Genomic DNA, 20,051 nt, shown 5'->3' with positions numbered 1-20,051 from the left:
CTCAATGAAACAACTGTGGGTGTGCTTGGCTGTCTCAAATAGGCAATGGGTACTGTATAGGTCCTGGTCAGATATGGACAATCGACTCACCAGGCCTTGATGCTCAGTGTGTTCTTTATGAAGTTGATCGCTCCCTCTGACAAGCCAGGGTAGCAGCGGCCAAACTGGATCTTCCCCTTCCGGATGTTTCTGTCCCTCTCCCAGTTGAGGTCTGAATGGAACGGGCTATCTGCACTCAACCTAGGCGGTGAGAGGGAGGACATATTTGTTTATTTGGATCTTTATTTGGATCTTTTGCAGAAGCACCAGCTACTATTCCTGGGGTCCACAAAAAAACACAGAACATGACAAGTAACAAAACACTGATAGATGAGGCCAGTCAACAAAAATGTAAAATCCAACGATACACAAACGCGAAATAAAAAATATATAATACTAACCCTAATACAAACAATACAACAACAAAAATAATCTGTGTGTTAGAGTGTGTGTGTGTGTCCCCTCGCAGTCCCCTCATATCAGTGGAGAAACAGAATAATAAATGGTAGTATGGCTGTATGGGTGTCAAACATACGGATCCGGTCTGCGAGCCCATTCAATCCGGCCTGCAGGGGGATTCCGTTTTTCTCTGGAAAACGGTCTTAATTGACAACAAAACAAAAAACCATGCAAGCTTCACAAAAAAATGACATTGTTAAAACATTTCTAGCCTGTCTATGGGTAACAGGGTTAAAGTGTTGTGCTCGACCCGCTCAGTTTCCCACCACAAAACACCAGAACATGGCCAAAACGAGTAGAACCAGCTCACCTGCTTTTACACAGGGGTTTGACTACGTAAAAAGGAAAAAGTTTCACCATATTCAAATTTGAGTTCAGTTCACGTAACAGGGTCAGATTAAATAATAGCAGCCAGAAATGACTTTGTCAAAACAACATAATAATTAGGGCTTTACAATGACGGTGAAAACATGTTCAGGGTAAATAGGTTAATATATTCCTAGAAGTCACACAGGGAGCACAGAGGGATATGTCAAAATGCTCCATTTTGGCACTTCAGCAAGTCAGATATATTGAATCGTCCACGTGGTCTTCATTTAATGTAACTGGCTTTTAAAATGCAACACGTGTGCACAATTTCTACTTAAAATATTCAAAGGGACACAAAAGGCACTCATTTCGTGGAACAACCCTTCTTACTTACATTATAAAAGCCAAAACCCCAATAGCCCAGATGTCGGTCTCAGGTCCGACTCCTTGTCCGTCGAGGATTTCTGGAGCTTTAGAGGAAGGACAATGTAAACTGACAAAACATGACAGATCAAGAGGGCATTCTTCATAAGAGTTTTACATTCCATTGTTTCCATTAGTACGTGCCAGTGAATTGAAGTCAATCTTTCAAGGAAGAACGTTTATATTCCAGCGGCAGAACACAGAGGTCGAAATGAATTAAGGTAATGGTTAAAGGTTAGGTTTAGGAAAAAGAGTTAGGTTAAGGTTTGGCATCGTTTCGGTGCGGTTAGGGTAAGGGTTAGGAAAGGCATAACAGTTAACATTGGGTTAGCGTACCCCCATCTGCCATTCTGTTTCTGCCCGCTGTCTGTGGAGAGGCGCTCGATGGAGTCTCTGTGTGAAATGGGAAGACGGATGTAACTGTTCTTCAAGAGCAAAGTGGAGTGATTAGGCAAGTTAGGCAAGCTTTTGTTCAGCCTATCATCCCTATCCACCCATCCTCCCCGCTCATCCTTTCCAGTCATTCTCTTGATGTACCTTTCTCTTGTCCCGGAATGTCCTCTATGTTGAGTGTCTGTCCGGGTGTGAAAGACTGAGCGGAGCCCAGGTCTACGATCTTCAGCACGTTGCGGTCCGTCACCAGCATGTTGTCCGACTTGAGGTCCAGGTGGACGACGCGGCGGCTGTGCAGGTAGTCCACAGCACTCAGGATCTGAGCCAGCAGCTCTGCCACATGGAGTTCAGCATAAAGATCTCTGTTTGGGGTAAAAAAGGAGGGAGGGGGAACATGGTATATCTAAAACCCATCTTCTGCATCTTTACCAAGTACAGTAAATAACACATTTTGCATCCACACTCTGGAAATTGCAAAACCCATTAGCCAGGCAACGCTACAAAACTAACACACCCCCAAAACACTACTAAGTAATGTTGCAGTGTAAAGCAGGCAGCTGTGTCTTTCTGACCTCTCAGTCAGGTTGTAGAGCAGCTCTCTGCCAGCACACAGCTCCTGGATGAGCACCAGGCAGTGGGGGGTAATGTAGGCCGTGTGCAGCTGCACCAGGTGGGGGTGGTTGAGCTTCTTAAGCAGCTGGTACTCCCTGAGCACCAGAGCTCTATTTTCTGGCCTGTAAGGGGTGATCTTGGCAGCAAACAGCTGCTGGCTCTGGCCGTCCTGACACTGGGTCACCACGCTGAAACGACCCCTGACATGGACAACACGGCGAGAGAGAGACGGTGAGAGAGATTGCACACACATCTGTGCTTTACAGGTAGGAAGGACAGATGTGTAGTAAAGAAATGCTCAATGAGTACACATTCGCGTCGCGTAGAAAAAAAACGCCAACTTTCCTAACCCAGTGTTGACCGTCCAGTACCTGTTGATCTCTGCGAGGAAGCTGTAGGTCTTGTGGCTAGGTTGACCTCTTGACCCACTGCCCTTTGATCCTGGGTACTCGGTCTGGATGAGGGGAATGTGGGTCTCTGTAGATGAAAGGAGAACTGTTACTTCTGGCCACAGACTCAAAAAGGGACGTAGAGCACAAAAACAAACTTTCATCAATTAACACTAATTGCCTTTAGGATGGGTTGCCATAACAACAGGGGGTGAAGGGTCGCTGAAAGGTCCTGCCCCCTTCTTGGTGATGCAGCCCACCCTGAAAACGTATCCTGCTCCTCTGAGTAAGTCCTTCACTACGTAGCAACTGTCTGTCACCTCCTCGCACAGTAGCTTCCACTCCCCGCCTGTGGCAGTAGAGGGTATGGGAATGTTTTATAATTATAATATTTAATGTGCAACAGGTGCATCAACATCATCATCGTCAACATCCGGTAGACAGTGTTAAACTTGTTCAATTTAGTGTCGCTTCACTTCACTGCACATACACCAAAGGCGGCTGGTGGTACAGCGACTCATGGTACTAAATTGGGGTGGACGGGCGGATGGTAATGGCTGGAACGGCACAAACGGAATGATATCGCACACATCAGACACAGTTTCCATGTGCTTGGTACCATTCCATTTACTCCATTCCAGCCATTATTATGAGCCATCGTCCCCTCAGCAGCCTCCTGTGACATACACATTTCTGTGGAAAATCAATATGCAAATCTGTGTGATCTGTAAGCAGTGTTTTCCGTACCGTCTGTGCTGTACTGAACACAGTAAACCACTGGGTCGCTGGACTGCACTGGTCTCCATACCAGCAGAAATCCACCTGCCTCCAACTGGTGCACATCAGGCCTGGTCAGGTGGATGAGCATCTCTGGAGAGAAAACAGAAAGATAAACATTAGACTTGCAAAGAGACACACAAAGCCTCTGTCCTGCTGAGTAGATTGCAAATTGAGTCCAAATATACTTCACCTTTGTTCTTCTTGAATGCAGGTATTTTAGGTATTCTAAATGAAAATAATGTGGACTTCTTTTTAGCACTCTCCAAGCCAGCGCTCGCCTTTTGCTCAGGTGGAGCAGGAGAGGAACCCTTTACAATCGGCCCTGCATCACACCAAGAAACATAAAGGGTGGACATTCTGATTGTTTCCACTACATGAGAGGGATCCCATTCGGAAAAAGTGTACGAAACTAAAAGTGCATGGTAGCTCACCTCCCTTCGTTAAGTCCTCCTTGCTGGACGATTTGGTGAACAGCTTGGTGAGGCTAGAGGCTGATGCCCTCATCTTTTTCCTGAGTGACATGGTGGGGGTTTTGGGCTCCAATTCCCCTAGCGTGGGTCCCTGCTCCGTGCCCTCCAGTTGTGAGTAGGAATGCCCCGCCCAGGACTGCCTACGTAACAGATTCATCAACCCAACCTTGGGTGACATCCTGGGAGACTTCCCCGTGGGCGGTTTGGCCTGGAGGGCCGGGGTGGACGAGTGCCTCTGGAGACGTGCCTCTGTGTCGCTGGCCCTCGAGGGTCTCTCTGGGGCCTTGAAGGACAGGCAGGGGCTGGGTTTCACCGGCAGGATTGTCTTCTCTACCTTACCATTATTTCTGTCCGTTGAGTTCTGGTTGGGGTGGGTTGTCCTTCTCGGTGGGATCTGAAGTTGGCCGCTCCGGCACTGGGGCTCCTTATTAGCTTCCACAGCCTCAGACCCCTGGAGCAGGGAGCAGGGGGACGTTGTGATCAGGGGCTCCTCCTGGTCATCATACTCATCCCCTGCTCTCCCTCTTTGTGTGGCTGCAGGGTAGCCGTGGGACAGCTCCTCACAAGAGTCCAGCCTGCTGGAGCCCTCAGAGCCATGCTCCAGGATGAGGGACTCAGCCAGGGAGTACTGAGAGCCAGCCAGGTTCCCCGCCTCCTCCTCTGGCCTGAGGCTCTTCTCTGGACCAGCATGGGGCGATTTTGCACACAGTTCCTGAAGCCTGGCCGTAAGCTGTTTGGGAGCCACTGCCGCTGAACCTCTTCTACCTCTCACTTGGAGAGGGGGAATGTCCAAGCTCTTCTCCTCTTCCTCCTTGTCAGTGAAATCCTCCTTAAGATTCAAAGCACTCTCCTCTTCTCTACGTTTGGCGGATCCTGGTGAGCGTCGGGAGTACTCGTCCAACGACTTGCTCCTCCTCTGTGGTGGTGCATTGTGCGAGAGGCTGACCCCGCTGTCAAAGGAGAAGGACTTGAGCATGGACGACTGCAAAGACCCTCGCCTTTGCCCGTGATTGGTCTCGCCTTCGTCCTCCACATACTCAATGAGAGGCTCGTTGAGGCGGCTAGAGAGGCTTCTGCGGAGCGGCTTGCGGCCCCTCTCCTGCTTCTTGGCCTGGAACTTGTCCCTGAGGGTCATGTGGCGAGCGGACATGGGTGAGAGCTGCGCGGAGCTGTTGTAGAAAGTGCTGCGGATCAGGCTGCTCCTGGCGATGCAGCCTCCTTCACTCCCGGACGCGGAGCCATCATCCCCCTCTGAGAGGTATAGGGACGGGCTGCTTTCTCGGCTGACCCTCCTCTCCCTCTGGGGGGTCGGCTGCTGTGACGCATCCGAGGACCCTATAGACTGCCTGCTAAGGCTCCTCTCCAGCACGCTCATCTGTCCTCCCATCTCCTCCTCCTCGTCCTCCTCCTCCATGGTCCCCTCCTCCTCTTCCTCCAATTTCAGTTTGGCAAAGGGCTCAGGGATCCTGGCTCTCTCCATGAGGGGGTCAAATTCTTCCTCCTCCTCGTCTTCATCCTCGTCAGCTGTGGTGCAATGGTGGAAGAAGTCCCAGGCATCAGCCTCGTCGTACTCAGAGGAGGAGCCGCTGCTCATGGAGGTGCTGCTGGGCTCATGGGGGTCCCTAGGGGTTGTGATGGAGGTCTCCCGAAGAGGGGCATCCAGCAGCTCTGGGATGGGCTTCAGGATTAGCACCGAGCCCAGGCAGGTCAGAGAACGCTGGGTAGAGAGGGGAGAAAATGCAGGTGAGAGAGAAGACAGAGCATTCATACAGAGCTGGGAAAAGACAGTTCAGAAAACACTTGACATAAAGAGAGAGAAGAGACAAGAAAACACTGGACAGAGTTAAAAGACTGAAGGCTCTATTTTATCGGCTGGCGCTAAGGAGGCTTATTTGCAATTTTGTCATGTTAAAACTGGCACACTGGCATTTTCCAGCCCTAAAGCCAGGTTCCACGATTTACCTGTCTAACATCAGCTCACTTGCGCTGAGGTGGGAGGGGTGGCAAAATTTGAGGTGTGCACTTAAAAACAAGTGCAAAAGTGACAATTTGCTGCAGCGCTGGTGGGAAGTTTTAAGACCCACAAAAAGCACGTCTTAAAGGAAGTAGTTGATAATGGAATGGATTTTGAGACTGGAAGCGCAGCCTTCTAGCCATGACGCACAGTCACCATGGAAGGAGAGATGTGCCTTTTTTGCCTGTGAATCTCGTATTTATGAACATAAAAAAATTGGTTTCCCCATTTCGATTTGATTAAAAACCAATCATAGCCTACTTTTCCCTTAATCAAGGCTGGTTTAGCAGCATCACATACAGTAGGTGTGTCTTTTTATCCTGGCCATTAGCCAAAAGTAGCCTATGAATAAAGGGGTTTTAAATGGTTGACTGAGCTTTGAAATATGAGGATTTTGCCCTCATGCTTTTTTCAATATTCACAATTCACATACTTACATTTTGCTTGTTCAAGTAGGCTATCCATTCCAATTTTCAAAGAGCGCCCCTCGTCCAATTACCAAAGACACGCTCCTCCAAAGAATTCAGTCGTCCTATAATGCCATATCAACAACAATTTATTTTATCTGACTCGTACATAAGCAACGATACAATCTTGATGGCAAGATGGCGCCGACAGACATGGCAGCTCTGCTTCTAGCTCTTAAGCAACTTTGCAGTATTTCGTTTTTTTGAGTGTTATTTCTTACATTATTAGCCCAGAACGTTTTTTTTCGTTATTACATACAGCCGGAAATAACTTTTGGATATCAGAGCGACGGTAACTCACCAGCATTACGACCAGGAATACAACTTTCCAGAATTTAATCCTTTGTTCGTACTCCCCAGGGCAATTTATCTTATCCCTGAGGCTGCTCCAAGACGAAGCCGGCGGAGAAGAGCTATTCATAGTGGACTTCTTGCTCTCGTACAAGATTAACATCTTCTTCACCCGCTTTAAGAATAACACAGTGCCACCGGCGTGGCCCGCTCCCATGGACTGTGGGCTCTCGTTCTCCGTGGCTGAAGTGAGTAAGACAGTGTGTGTTAACCCTCGCAAGGCTGCCAGCCCTAGCCGTGTCCTCAGAGCATGCGCAGATCAGCTGGCTGGAGTGTTTATGTACATATTCAATCTCTCCTTATCCCAGTCTGCTGTTCCCACTTGCTTCAAGATGTCAACTGAACTCCATGACTGCATTGAGAGGCACTCTAGACCCACTTCAATTTGCTTACCGCCCCAATAGATCCACAGACAACGCAATTCCCATCGCACTGCACACTGGAATACCTATGTAAGAAAGCTGTTCATTGACTATAGCTCAGCCTTCAACATTATAGTGCCTCCAAGCTCATCATCAAGCTCAAGGCCCTGGGTCTGAACCCCACCCTGTGAAACTGGGTCCTGGACTTCCTGACGGGCCAACCCCAGATGGTGAAGGTAGGAAACATCACCTCCACTTCGTTGATCCTCAACACAGAGAACCCACAAGGGTGCGTGCTCCGCCCCCTCCTGTACTCCCTGTTCACCCATGACTGCGTGGCCACGCACACCTCCAACTCAATCATCAAGTTTGCAGACGACACAACAGTAGTACGCCTGATTACCAACAATGGCGAGACAGCCTACAGGGAGGAGGTGAGGGCCCTGGCGGGGTGGTACCAGGAAAATAACCTCTCCCTCAACATCAACAAAACGAAGGACCTGATCGTGGAAGTCAGGAAACAGCACAACAGGGAGCACGCCTCTTTCGACATCGACGGGACCGCAGTGGAGAAGGTGGAAAGCTTCAAGTTCCTCTGCATACTCATAACTGACAATCTGAAATGGTTCACCCACAAAGACAGTGTGGTGAAGAAGGTGCAACAGCGCCTCTTCAACCTCAGGAGGCTGAAGAGATTTGTCTTGGCACCTAAGACCGTCACAAACTTTTACAGATGCACAATTGAGAGCATCCTGTCGGGCTATATCACTGCCTGGTATGGCAACTGCACCATCCGCAACCGCAGGGCTCTCCAGAGGGTGTTGCGGTTTGCCCAACGCATCATCGGGGGAACACTGCCTGACCTCCAGGAGACCTACAGCACCCGATGTCACTAATACTGGAAAATCTAAATCAAAGTCCAAGTAAACAGATTTGACGATATTCTTGCAGAAAAATGGTATGTGAATGTCTCCTTCACGATTTGCCCAAATGTACCTGGGTGACTACACACTAAAAGTCATGTAGTTTGCTCATACTTCAAGTTGTCTGAAACTTTGCACGTCCGATGGTGTCCACAAGATGGCAGCAGTGTAATTACCAGAGTGATGGCTAGATTTGGGGCCTTTCTGTTGCATTTCAAATATATTTTTTTAAGTAGTTTTTTTCTTTGTATTTTCTTCTACCAGATCTATTGTGTTATATTCTCCTCCTCATTAACTTCACATTTCCATAAACGTGTTTCCTTTCAAATGATACCAAGAATATGCATATCCTTGCTTCAGGGCCTGAGCTACAGGCAGATTTGTCATTTTAGGCAAAAATTTTAAAAAAGGGGGCTATCCCTAAGACGTTAAGTACATTTAAAACCAGATACTTTTAGACTTTTACTCAAGTGGTATTTTTCTGGGTGGCTTACTCTATTTCCGGCTGGTGCTACGGCGGAATTTTATTTGATTAAAAGCTAAACTTAGAATGATTCACCATCCTGGCTTTATGATGAGAACATCCAGCTGGCATGAAATGTAATTTAGGAGCCGTCTGCTATTTCTGAAGAAATGTGAATACGATCTGTAAGATGGTTCCATTATGTTCATCAAACAGTATAACGGTGAGGGGACATTCTCTTTTTTTATATATATACAGTGGGGCAAAAAAGTATTTAGTCAGCCACCAATTGTGCAAGTTCTCCCACTTAAAAAGATGAGAGAGGCCTGTAATTTTCATCATAGGTACACTTCAACTATGACAGACAAAATGACAAAAAAAATCCAGAAAATCACATTGTAGGATTTTTAATGAATTTATTTGCAAATTATGGTGGAAAATAAGTATTTGGTCACCTGCAAACAAGCAAGCAAGTCAGCTTGTCGAGAGGGGAAAAGAATGCTGCGGGAACAGGGATAGGGAGAGATTGAAACAAATATAGAAATCTGGGCAGGACATTCATTTTAATTACATTTATTCGACCCAGTAGAGTGAGAGGCAAGTCCATCCATTTACAAAGGTTACCCTCCACCTTTTGCAACAAGCTGGCAAGATTGAGTTTATAGAGGTTGTTCAGGTGACCATCCACCATTAGGCCCAAATATGTGAAGCCCATAGGAGACCATCTAAAAGGAAACTTGTGCTTGATGGTATGGTGGTCAAAGACAGACAACGGTAAGATTTAATTTTTATCAAAATGTACCTTATATCCAGAGAAAGAACTATAACACTGTAGTAGGATCTGCAAGTGATAGAGGGAATGTTCTGGCTTCGTTAGAAATAAGATAAGGTTGTCCGCAAAGAGTGATAACTTATGGGTATGGGGGCCCACCTCAAAGCCATGTATGTCAGGGCACGTTCTAATAGCCTCAGCCAAGGCGAGGGCAAAGAGGTGGGGGCTAATTGGGCAATCTTGTCTGTTCCCCCTATAAAGAGGGAAAGAGGAGGAAGTAATCCCATTGTTGGCAATCCTAACTTTAGGAGATTTGTAGAGGGATTTGATCAAATTTACAAACACGGTACCTAAACCAAACTTTTCCAAGACGCGAAAGAGGTATGGCCATTCAACCCTATCAAAGGCCTTTTCAGTGTCGAGGGAGACTGCGACACTAGGTATTTTGTTTTTGTTAGCAAGATGAATTATGTCAAAGAACCTTCTGACATTACTGGAGGACAATCTATTAATTATAATGCCATTCTGATCTGGGTTGACCAACAGGGGAAGACAGTCTCTTAGAATGCATCTTGGTGACCAGTTTACAATCTGTGTTAAGGAGAGAGATTGGTCTATGGGAGGTGCACTTTGCGTGTTTTTCCCTTTCTTGTAGATCACAGTAATCACTGCTTGAGAGAAAGACTCTGGAAAGCAGTTGTCTTTCCCGGCTTTTTTAAGTACCTCCATAAGGTAGGGGACCAACAGCTCCCTAAATTCTTTATAGAACTCTGGAGGGAAGCCATCCTCCCCAGGAGATTTATTAGAAGGTAAGGATTTAATGGCCTCCAACAATTCAGGAACTGAGAAGTGTTCACTCAGGCGCTCTCTGTCATCCTCTGACAGGCATGGGAGGTTGAGAGAGGAGAGAAAGGAGTCGATCTCTGATAGATCATCGCTTGATTGGGAAGTGTAGAGGTCTTCGTAGTATTTCTTAAAAGTGTCATTAATTTTATTAGGGTCTAAATATATCTCATTAGTAAGAGTTTCTATAGCATTAATTGTCCTCTTACTTTCCTCTGCTTTCAGTTGCCATGCCAATACATTGTGAGCTTTCTCTCCAAGCTCGTAATAACGCTGTTTTGATTTAGTAATGGCCTTCTCAGCTTGATATGTGTTCAGAATATTATATTTCAGTTTTTATTTACCTGTATAGATCTTTAGTCGGGCCTCTTTGGTAGGTTTTCTCTAGCTCAGAGATATCAGATTCAAGGACACTCAGTTCCGCACCGTGTTTTCTCTTAAACCCTTTAGTATAGGAAATGATCTGTCCCCTCAGATAGGCTTTCAATGTGTCCCAAAGAATGAAATTGACAGGAGCAGAGGGTTTGTTTGTTTGTCAAAGTAAAAATATTGATCTGCTCTTTGATGAATGCACAAAATTCAGGTTGCTTTAGGAGTGTAGAATTTAGTCTCCATCTATATGCTCCATTTACCTTGGTAAGAATGGAGATTGATAATACCAGAGGAGAATGGTCACTAAACAATCTGGGGAGATACTCGATATCTAACACTCTATGAAACAGTTGGGTTGATAGTAAAAAGCTATCTATGCGTGTGTGTGTGTTGTGTGGGTGTGAATAAAAAGAGTAGTCCCTATCCTGTGGGTGCAACTGTCTCCAGATGTCTAGTAAATTGAGATCTTTCATGAATGACATGGTGAGTTTGCCGGCTTTGGTAAGAAGTGAGGGTTTATCAGAGTACCTATCAAGAACTGTGGTGCTTGAGCAACCTGAAGGAAGACATTCTGAATAAACATATGGTCATCGAAGTCAGGAGCATAAATATTCAATAGGGTTCAAGACTCCGAAAACATATTCCCCTGCACCAAAACAAACCTGCCCGAGGGATCAGAGATGGTGTTGTTGACTCCGAAAACATATTCCCCTGCACACAAAAAAAAAAACCTGCCCGAGGGATCAGAGATGGTGTTGATGACGCAGAAGGGGATGTGTCTACTTATCAAAATGGCAGTTCCTCTTGCTGAGGAGTTAAAAGAGGATGCAAAAACCTGTCCTACCCATTCCCTCTTCAATTTCTTGTGTTCACTGGCTGTAAGAGGTGTTTCTTGTTAAAACATAATGTCAGCCTTTAATTTCTTAAGGTATGTATAGACTCTTTTCCTTTTAATCAGGCTGTTAAGACCTTTTACGTTGAATGTGACATATTTTAGTGTATTAAGCATAAATTGGGTTTCAAATATGTAACCGAATGGAAATCTCTCATATGTAAATAGTCAGGAAATGTTTCAACTTTAGTTTGAACACAGAAGTGACCTATGTGTCTCTTTGGGAAGGAAACAACAATAAACATAGAAAAAAACACACAAAAAACAGAAACCTAAACAGAAGACTAAAACAACAATCAAACATGAATACACTTTTAGAGATACGTTGTTGCTCGCTTTCCATCTTGCGCATACTAGCTAAACTTTGGCGTAAACTAAAACCTGCAAGCTCTCTGAGTTAAAAACAAACGTTGTGAATAGACATTTATGGCTGAATATTTACTGCCCACAGTAAGGGCTGCTTGAGTCTCTTTTCAGGAGAGGAGAAACATAAATGGGGGGGGGGGGGGGGGGGGGGGGGGGGGCAGTGGGCCTAAGCCCACTAATTTGCGTCGCCCAGTGGATATAGACTAAACCAAAATATACTTTCCTGTAAATATCATAGAACTCACCCCGGGATAAAAACGGTTAGTTGAAAATGTACAAATCAATTATAGTGACCGGATAGCGGGGTAAACGGATCAAAATTCAAAGAAGATATCAGCAGTTCAGTCCCAGGACAGCCTGGATAAGAGAAAACAAACAAACTGCATCTTATCCCCCAGAGAGACCATCCTGGTTCAGACGCGGTTCAGTTCTTTGAGAAAAGTGAACACTTCTCCCGGTGTGTTGAAGAGATGGCTTCGGCCATTGTACTGAACTTTCATCCACACAGGGTGGATGAGGTAGCCGGTGATGTTCTTCTCCTTCAGTGCTTTGGCGGCAGGTCTAAACTGCTTGTGACGTCTGGCGAGATCCGTACTCATGTCCGGGAAAATGCTGACCCTCTTGCCATCGATGGTGATGTCCCCTTTGGCTCTTGCGAGTTGCAGTATCTTCCCTCTGTCCTGGAACCGGAGGAACCTGATCAGGACGGCCCGTGGGGGCTCATCTGGCCGGGGTTTCGGCGCTGATGTTCTGTGGGCGCGTTTGATTTCCAGCAGCTTGGTGAAGTTGATTATGCCTAGGACCTCCGGGATCCATTGAGTGAAGAAACGGACCGGGTCACGGCCCTCGCTGTCCTCTTTCAATCCCACCACATGGATATTACTACATCTGCTCTGGTTCTCCATCTGATTTACCTTGTTTTTGAGGTAGGCATTGTCCTTCTGCAGTTGTATCAGAACCTGGTCATGTCGAGCGATGGTATCTTCAACTGTGCTAATGCGCAACTCAGCCTCAGTCGTTCTCAAAAGGAGATCATTCAGGGAGGATTTCAGGTCGTCAATGGAAGAATGGAGTTCAGACGATTTCTTGTCAATTTTCAGAGAAAGGCCTTTGTTGCCATCCTGAATTCCCCGGAGGAGAGTAGCCAGCATGTCAGCAGGCTCTCAAGAGGCTGCCGAGAGCAACAGAGTTATGAGGGCTAATGCTAATCTTGCTAACTGTAGCGTTATCGTTATTGTCATGTACTGTCATGTTGTGTCTTGTCTCTGTCCTTTCCCTTCACCCTGTCTCCCTCTGCTGGTCGTTGTTAGGTTACCTTTCCACCCCCTCTTTCCCCCAGCTGTGCCTTGTCTCCTCCTAACCACCTCGTCACCCCTTTTCCCACCTGTTCCCTTTTTCCCTCTGATTAGTCCCCTATATCTCTCTCTGTTTTTGTTCCTGTCCTTGTCGGATTCTTGTTTGTTGTGTTTCATGCCTGAACCAGACTGTCGTCATGTTTGCTGTAACCTTGTCTTGTCCTGTCGGAATCTGCCGGTCCGTCTGAGCCTACCTATGTTTGGTAATTAAAGAAGCTCTGTTTAAGTTAATTCGCTTTTGGGTCCTCATTCACGCACCGTAACAGAAGAATCCGACCAAGAATGGACCCAGCGACTTCGGATCCTCTCCACTCAGCCGTCGGGATCCAGGGAGCGATGCTAGGCAGACACGAGCAGGAAGTGTCTGCTGCTCGACATGCCGTTGAGACCCTGGCCACCCAAGTCTCCAACCTCACAGAACAGGTTCACCATCTCCGCCTCGATCCACCGGCCACTTCCAGGGCTTTCGAATCTCCGGAGCCCAGAATCAATAACCCGCCGTGTTACTCTGGGGAGCCCACTGAATGCCGCTCGTTCCTCACCCAGTGTGATATTGTGTTTTCTCTCCAGCCCAACACTTACTCCAGGAGCACTGCTCGTGTCGCCTACGTCATATCTCTCCTTATTGGACGGGCTCGTGAGTGGGGCACGGCAATCTGGGAGGCAAGGGCTGAGTGTACTAACCAGTATCAGGACTTTAAGGAGGAGATGATACGGGTTTTTGATCGATCTGTTTTTGGGGAGGAGGCTTCCAGGGCCCTGTCTTCCCTATGTCAAGGCAATCGATCCATAACAGACTACTCTATTGAGTTTCGCACTCTTGCTGTCTCCAGTGGCTGGAACGAGCCGGCCTTGCTCGCTCGTCTTCTGGAGGGTCTCCGCGCAGAGGTAAAGGATGAGATTCTCTCCCGGGAGGTTCCTTCCAGCGTGGATTCCTTGATTGAACTCGCTATTCGCATTGAGCGACGGGTTGATCTTCGTCACCGAGCTCGTGGAAAGGAGCTCGCGCTCTCCGTCGCCCCCCTCTCCGCATCACTACCATCTTCCTCTGACGGCTCGGGTGCTGAGCCCATGCAGCTGGGAGGTATCCGCATCTCGACTAAGGAGAGGGAACGGAGAATCACCAACCGCCTCTGTCTCTATTGCGGTTCCGCTGGTCATTTTGTCACTTCATGTCCAGTAAAAGGACAGAGCTCGTCAGTAAGCGGAGGGCTACTGGTGAGCGCTACTACTCCTGTCTCTCCTTCAAGATCCTGCACTACCTTGTCGGTCCATCTACGCTGGACCGGTTCGTCAGCTTCCTGCAGTGCCTTAATAGACTCTGGGGCGGAGGGCTGTTTTATGGACGAGACCTGGGCTCGGGAACATGACATTCCTCTCAGACAGTTAAAGGAGCCCACGGCCTTGTTCGCCCTGGATGGTAGTCCTCTCCCCAGGATTCAGCGTGAGACGCTACCTTTAACCCTCACTGTTTCTGGTAATCATAGTGAAACCATTTCTTTTTTAATTTTTCGTTCACCTTTTACACCTGTTGTTTTGGGCCATCCCTGGCTAGTTTGTCATAATCCTTCCATTAATTGGTCTAGTAATTCTATCCTCTCCTGGAACGTCTCTTGTCATGTGAAATGTTTAATGTCTGCTATCCCTCCTGTTTCCTCTGTCTCTTCTTCACAGGAGGAGCCTGGTGATTTGACAGGGGTGCCGGAGGAATATCACGATCTGCGCACGGTGTTCAGTCGGTCCAGGGCCACCTCTCTTCCTCCACACCGGTCGTATGATTGTAGTATTGATCTCCTTCCGGGAACCACCCCCCCCCGGGGTAGACTATACTCTCTGTCGGCTCCCGAACGTAAGGCTCTCGAAGATTATTTGTCTGTAGCTCTTGACGCCGGTACCATAGTCCCCTCCTCCTCTCCCGCCGGAGCGGGGTTTTTTTTTGTCAAGAAGAAGGACGGGTCTCTGCGCCCCTGCATAGATTATCGAGGGCTGAATGACATAACAGTGAAGAATCGTTATCCGCTTCCTCTTATGTCTTCAGCCTTCGAGATCCTGCAGGGAGCCAGGTTTTTCACTAAGTTGGACCTTCGTAACGCTTACCATCTCGTGCGCATCAGGGAGGGGGACGAGTGGAAGACGGCGTTTAACACTCCGTTAGGGCACTTTGAATACCGGGTTCTTCCTTTCGGCCTCGCTAACGCTCCAGCTGTCTTTCAGGCATTAGTCAATGATGTCCTGAGAGACATGCTGAACATCTTTGTTTTCGTTTACCTTGACGATATCCTGATTTTTTCACCGTCACTCCAGATTCATGTTCAGCACGTTCGACGTGTCCTCCAGCGCCTTTTAGAGAATTGTCTTTTTGTGAAGGCTGAGAAGTGCACTTTTCATGCCTCCTCCGTCACATTTCTCGGTTCTGTTATTTCCGCTGAAGGCATTAAGATGGATCCCGCTAAGGTCCAAGCTGTCATTGATTGGCCCGTCCCTAAGTCACGCGTCGAGCTGCAGCGCTTTCTCGGCTTCGCGAACTTCTATCGTCGTTTCATCCGTAATTTCGGTCAGGTGGCAGCTCCTCTCACAGCCCTTACTTCTGTCAAGACGTGCTTTAAGTGGTCCGTTTCCGCCCAGGGAGCTTTTGATCTCCTCAAGAATCGTTTTACATCCGCTCCTATCCTTGTTACACCTGACGTCTCTAGACAGTTCGTTGTCGAGGTTGACGCGTCAGAGGTGGGCGTGGGAGCCATTCTTTCTCAGCGCTCCCTCTCTGACGACAAGGTCCACCCATGCGCGTATTTTTCTCATCGCCTGTCGCCGTCGGAACGTAACTATGATGTGGGTAACCGCGAACTGCTCGCCATCCGGTTAGCCCTAGGCGAATGGCGACAGTGGTTGGAGGGGGCGACCGTTCCTTTTGTCGTTTGGACTGACCATAGGAACCTTGAGTACATCCGTTCTGCCAAACGACTTAATGCGCGTCAGGCGCGTTGGGCGCTGTTTTTCGCTCGTTTCGAGTTCGTGATTTCTTATCGTCCGGGCTCTAAGAACACCAAGCCTGATGCTTTGTCTCGTCTCTTCAGTTCTTCAGTAGCCTCCACTGACCCCGAGGGGATTCTCCCTGAGGGGCGTGTTGTCGGGTTGACTGTCTGGGGAATTGAGAGGCAGGTAAAACAAGCGCTCACTCACACTCCGTCGCCGCGCGCTTGTCCTAGGAACCTTCTTTTCGTTCCCGTTCCTACTCGTCTGGCCGTTCTTCAGTGGGCTCACTCTGCCAAGTTAGCCGGCCACCCTGGCGTTCGGGGTACGCTTGCTTCCATTCGCCAGCGTTTTTGGTGGCCCACCCGGGAGCATGACACGCGTCGTTTCGTGGCTGCTTGTTCGGTCTGCGCGCAGACTAAGTCCGGTAACTCTCCTCCTGCCGGCCGTCTCAGGCCGCTTCCTATTCCTTCTCGACCGTGGTCTCACATCGCCTTAGATTTTGTCACCGGACTGCCTTCGTCAGCGGGGAAGACTGTTATTCTTACGGTTGTCGATAGGTTCTCTAAGGCGGCTCATTTCATTCCCCTTGCTAAGCTTCCTTCTGCTAAAGAGACGGCACAAATCATCATCGAGAATGTTTTCAGAATTCATGGCCTTCCGTCAGACGTCGTTTCGGACAGAGGTCCGCAATTCACGTCTCAATTTTGGAGGGAGTTTTGCCGTTTGATTGGGGCTTCCGTCAGTCTCTCTTCCGGCTTTCACCCCCAGTCTAACGGTCAAGCAGAACGGGCCAATCAGACTATTGGTCGCATCTTACGCAGTCTTTCTTTTCGTAACCCTGCGTCTTGGTCAGAACAGCTCCCCTGGGCAGAATACGCCCACAACTCGCTTCCTTCGTCTGCGACCGGGCTATCTCCTTTTCAGAGTAGCCTCGGGTACCAGCCTCCGCTGTTCTCATCTCAGTTCGCCGAGTCCAGCGTCCCCTCCGCTCAGGCTTTTGTCCAACGTTGCGAGCGCACCTGGAAGAGGGTCAGGTCTGCACTTTGCCGTTATAGGACGCAGACTGTGAGGGCTGCTAATAAGCGTAGAACTAAGAGTCCTAGATATTGTCGCGGTCAGAGAGTTTGGCTCTCCACTCAGAACCTTCCCCTTAAGACGGCTTCTCGCAAGTTGACCCCGCGGTTCATTGGTCCGTTCCGTATTTCTCGGGTCATTAATCCTGTCGCAGTTCGACTTCTTCTTCCGCGATACCTTCGTCGCGTCCACCCGGTCTTCCATGTCTCCTGCATCAAGCCCGTCATTCGCGCCCCCGCTCGTCTTCCCCCCCCCCCCCCCCCCCCCCCCATCCTTGTCGAGGGCGCACCCATCTACAGGGTCCGTAGAATTTTGGACATGCGTCCTCGGGGCCGTGGTCACCAGTACCTCGTAGATTGGGAGGGGTACGGTCCTGAGGAGAGGAGTTGGGTTCCCTCTCGGGACGTGCTGGACCGTGCGCTGATCGAGGATTTCCTCCGTTGCCGCCAGGTTTCCTCCTCGAGTGCGCCAGGAGGCGCTCGGTGAGTGGGGGGGTACTGTCATGTACTGTCATGTTGTGTCTTGTCTCTGTCCTTTCCCTTCACCCTGTCTCCCTCTGCTGGTCGTTGTTAGGTTACCTTTCCACCCCCTCTTTCCCCCAGCTGTGCCTTGTCTCCTCCTAACCACCTCGTCACCCCTTTTCCCACCTGTTCCCTTTTTCCCTCTGATTAGTCCCCTATATCTCTCTCTGTTTTTGTTCCTGTCCTTGTCGGATTCTTGTTGGTTGTGTTTCATGCCTGAACCAGACTGTCGTCATGTTTGCTGTAACCTTGTCTTGTCCTGTCGGAATCTGCCGGTCCGTCTGAGCCTACCTATGTTTGGTAATTAAAGAAGCTCTGTTTAAGTTAATTCGCTTTTGGGTCCTCATTCACGCACCGTAACAGTTATCTTGGAAATCAACAACGTTTTGGTCGTCCCTCTTGCCTCTCGGTCGGAGGGCCATGGCTCTTTATCAGCCAATGTTAGAATATTGTTTCAACGTTGTTATTTAGGTAATAATGGAATAACTTTGAAGAGCTCGGTTTGTCAACGTCTGCTCAGCTCCGCGGCATCACGTGCTTCGAGTGGACATTCTCTATATATTGTATCTTTGTCCATCTTCTGTGAAAAGTTTGGATGTGCATAAAACCCTCTATTGTCTGCGTTGCCTTGATATTATATTGCCCACAGGAAGCAATTATGGTGCCTGTAACTGTATTTAGACATACTGTACCCTATTTAAAACCAGTTTTTGTTTCATTTAGATTCTAATTTGATTAGAATTATTCACTCTTTTTAGGCCTTATCAATAGTGAATTTAATCGTACGTTTGGCATGTCAGTGAATCAGCCATAATGCAATTTACAGTAGGCCTAGCCTCCAGTGTGAATGCTATGTTTAGCAATATGTTTCCTTATTGAAGACATGCAATTACTTAGAACAATGTGGACTGAAAACATGTTCAACATTTTTGGTTTCTGTAGGCTATTTAACAAACTAGGCTATAACGGACTAACACTGAAATTGGAGTTGATGACAAGGCAATACATAAAGGCAATACATAAAAGATTGTAAATACACAACTTGAAGCAACCAAATATTTAGCCATGGAGCATGTTCCGATTGGCCAGTGAGGCTTAAAGCCTCCAATTTGTTTAGTCATCAAAACCCAGCCCTTTCGCACCAACGCCAGTTACTGTGCCCATAATTCCGTTTGTAAAAAATAGCACAAATATTTCCGACACACCCCCGAACCTATAATGCTACCACTTTATCATTGCATTAGGTTTGTTAAAATAGAGCCCTGCATGTCATTATTGTACCTGCCATTTTCTCCTTGAGATGAAGACTTTCAGAGCCCTTGTATTGATATCATCAGTCTCATCCTCATGTTCACCCTGACAACATAATCAACAAGAGAGAATGTGTTAGACAAGATTAATTGTTTTCCTCCATTTTATTTGTCTCCACCAACCCGGCTGAGACAGAAACAAACTGTGTATGTAATTCTTACCTGGAACCATTTGTGCCCCAGACACTCAAATGCAGTTGGCCGCTTTCTAAGGAGAGAATCAAATCATTTAGAGTTATATCCATATAAGAAATCATAATATCTTCATTCATGTCGATGGTTGTGTATCTTACACTGGGTCTGGCTGCAGGACCGTGCGGAGGAAGCCCTGGGCACCGGTGCTCCTGTAGGTGAGGTCGGGTGCGTCCCAGTTCAGTGTCCCCTCCCCCACCCTCATCAGAGTGGCCCGGTCCGTCTCCCCCATGAACGGACAGCGGCACATCAGACTGACAGGACACAGCATGATTTCAACACTTAACACTCCATGTACTATATGATGAGACTCAAATATTGCATTTAAAAAAAAAAAAACATAAATCATACAGTACTTGCCATAAATAGGCCACAACACCAATGGACCTGACAAAGAAGAGAGAAAATATTTCTGTCGCGATAAATCGTCACATTTTCCCCTTCATATGATAGGAATGTCACATAGAGTGGCACAGATGTACTGAAACAGATAATACGTTTCGCTTACCAGATGTCACTTGCTATAGTGACGGGGTCTTGATGTATGATCTCAGGGGCCACAAACTCAGGAGTGCCAAACTGGCTGTACTGGTGTCTGGAAGTGTCCATCTCCTGACAGAAGCCAAAGTCACAGATCTTGATCTCCTCTCTGGGTGGAAACACCATCAGGATATTGTCCGGCTGTGTGATTGAATTCCAATGGCAGATGGTGGGTGAGGGAACTTACCATGTCACGGACTAAGCTGTCCGTCAAACTATCGACCAGGGTGCATTGTTTCAATGTGCACAAAACGAAAGTGAATGCATGAACAACCAAACGAAACATGCAAACTTACATTGATGTCCAGATGTAGGATGTTCATGCTGTGGATGTGACCAACTCCCTCCAGGATTTGCTGAATGTACATCTGCACCTGGTACCATGAA

General features: G+C 47.7%; 1 protein-coding gene across 1 annotated transcript in view; it reads right to left on the bottom strand.

The window, feature by feature from the left end:
• LOC139409710 (obscurin, cytoskeletal calmodulin and titin-interacting RhoGEF a) overlaps positions 1-20,051 on the bottom strand; it is a 95,296-nt gene that overhangs the window by 1,058 nt on the left and 74,187 nt on the right. Inside the window, exons 67-82 of the mRNA XM_071155110.1 lie at positions 19,961-20,038; positions 19,633-19,805; positions 19,485-19,511; positions 19,226-19,378; positions 19,095-19,140; positions 18,904-18,978; positions 3,836-5,591; positions 3,595-3,726; positions 3,372-3,494; positions 2,806-2,973; positions 2,607-2,712; positions 2,196-2,435; positions 1,768-1,985; positions 1,567-1,623; positions 1,202-1,277; positions 91-240 (exon numbers count right to left, since the gene is read on the bottom strand). Of these exons, the coding sequence (XP_071011211.1) occupies positions 91-240; positions 1,202-1,277; positions 1,567-1,623; positions 1,768-1,985; positions 2,196-2,435; positions 2,607-2,712; positions 2,806-2,973; positions 3,372-3,494; positions 3,595-3,726; positions 3,836-5,591; positions 18,904-18,978; positions 19,095-19,140; positions 19,226-19,378; positions 19,485-19,511; positions 19,633-19,805; positions 19,961-20,038 (3,578 nt within the window). The remainder of the gene's footprint in view (positions 1-90; positions 241-1,201; positions 1,278-1,566; positions 1,624-1,767; positions 1,986-2,195; positions 2,436-2,606; positions 2,713-2,805; positions 2,974-3,371; positions 3,495-3,594; positions 3,727-3,835; positions 5,592-18,903; positions 18,979-19,094; positions 19,141-19,225; positions 19,379-19,484; positions 19,512-19,632; positions 19,806-19,960; positions 20,039-20,051) is intronic.

The sequence above is a fragment of the Oncorhynchus clarkii genome, chromosome 5, assembly GCF_045791955.1.
Source record: "Oncorhynchus clarkii lewisi isolate Uvic-CL-2024 chromosome 5, UVic_Ocla_1.0, whole genome shotgun sequence".
Lineage (NCBI taxonomy): Eukaryota > Metazoa > Chordata > Actinopteri > Salmoniformes > Salmonidae > Oncorhynchus > Oncorhynchus clarkii.
Note: the sequence above shows the minus strand (reverse complement) of the source record. Positions and strands in the feature narration are given on the sequence as shown.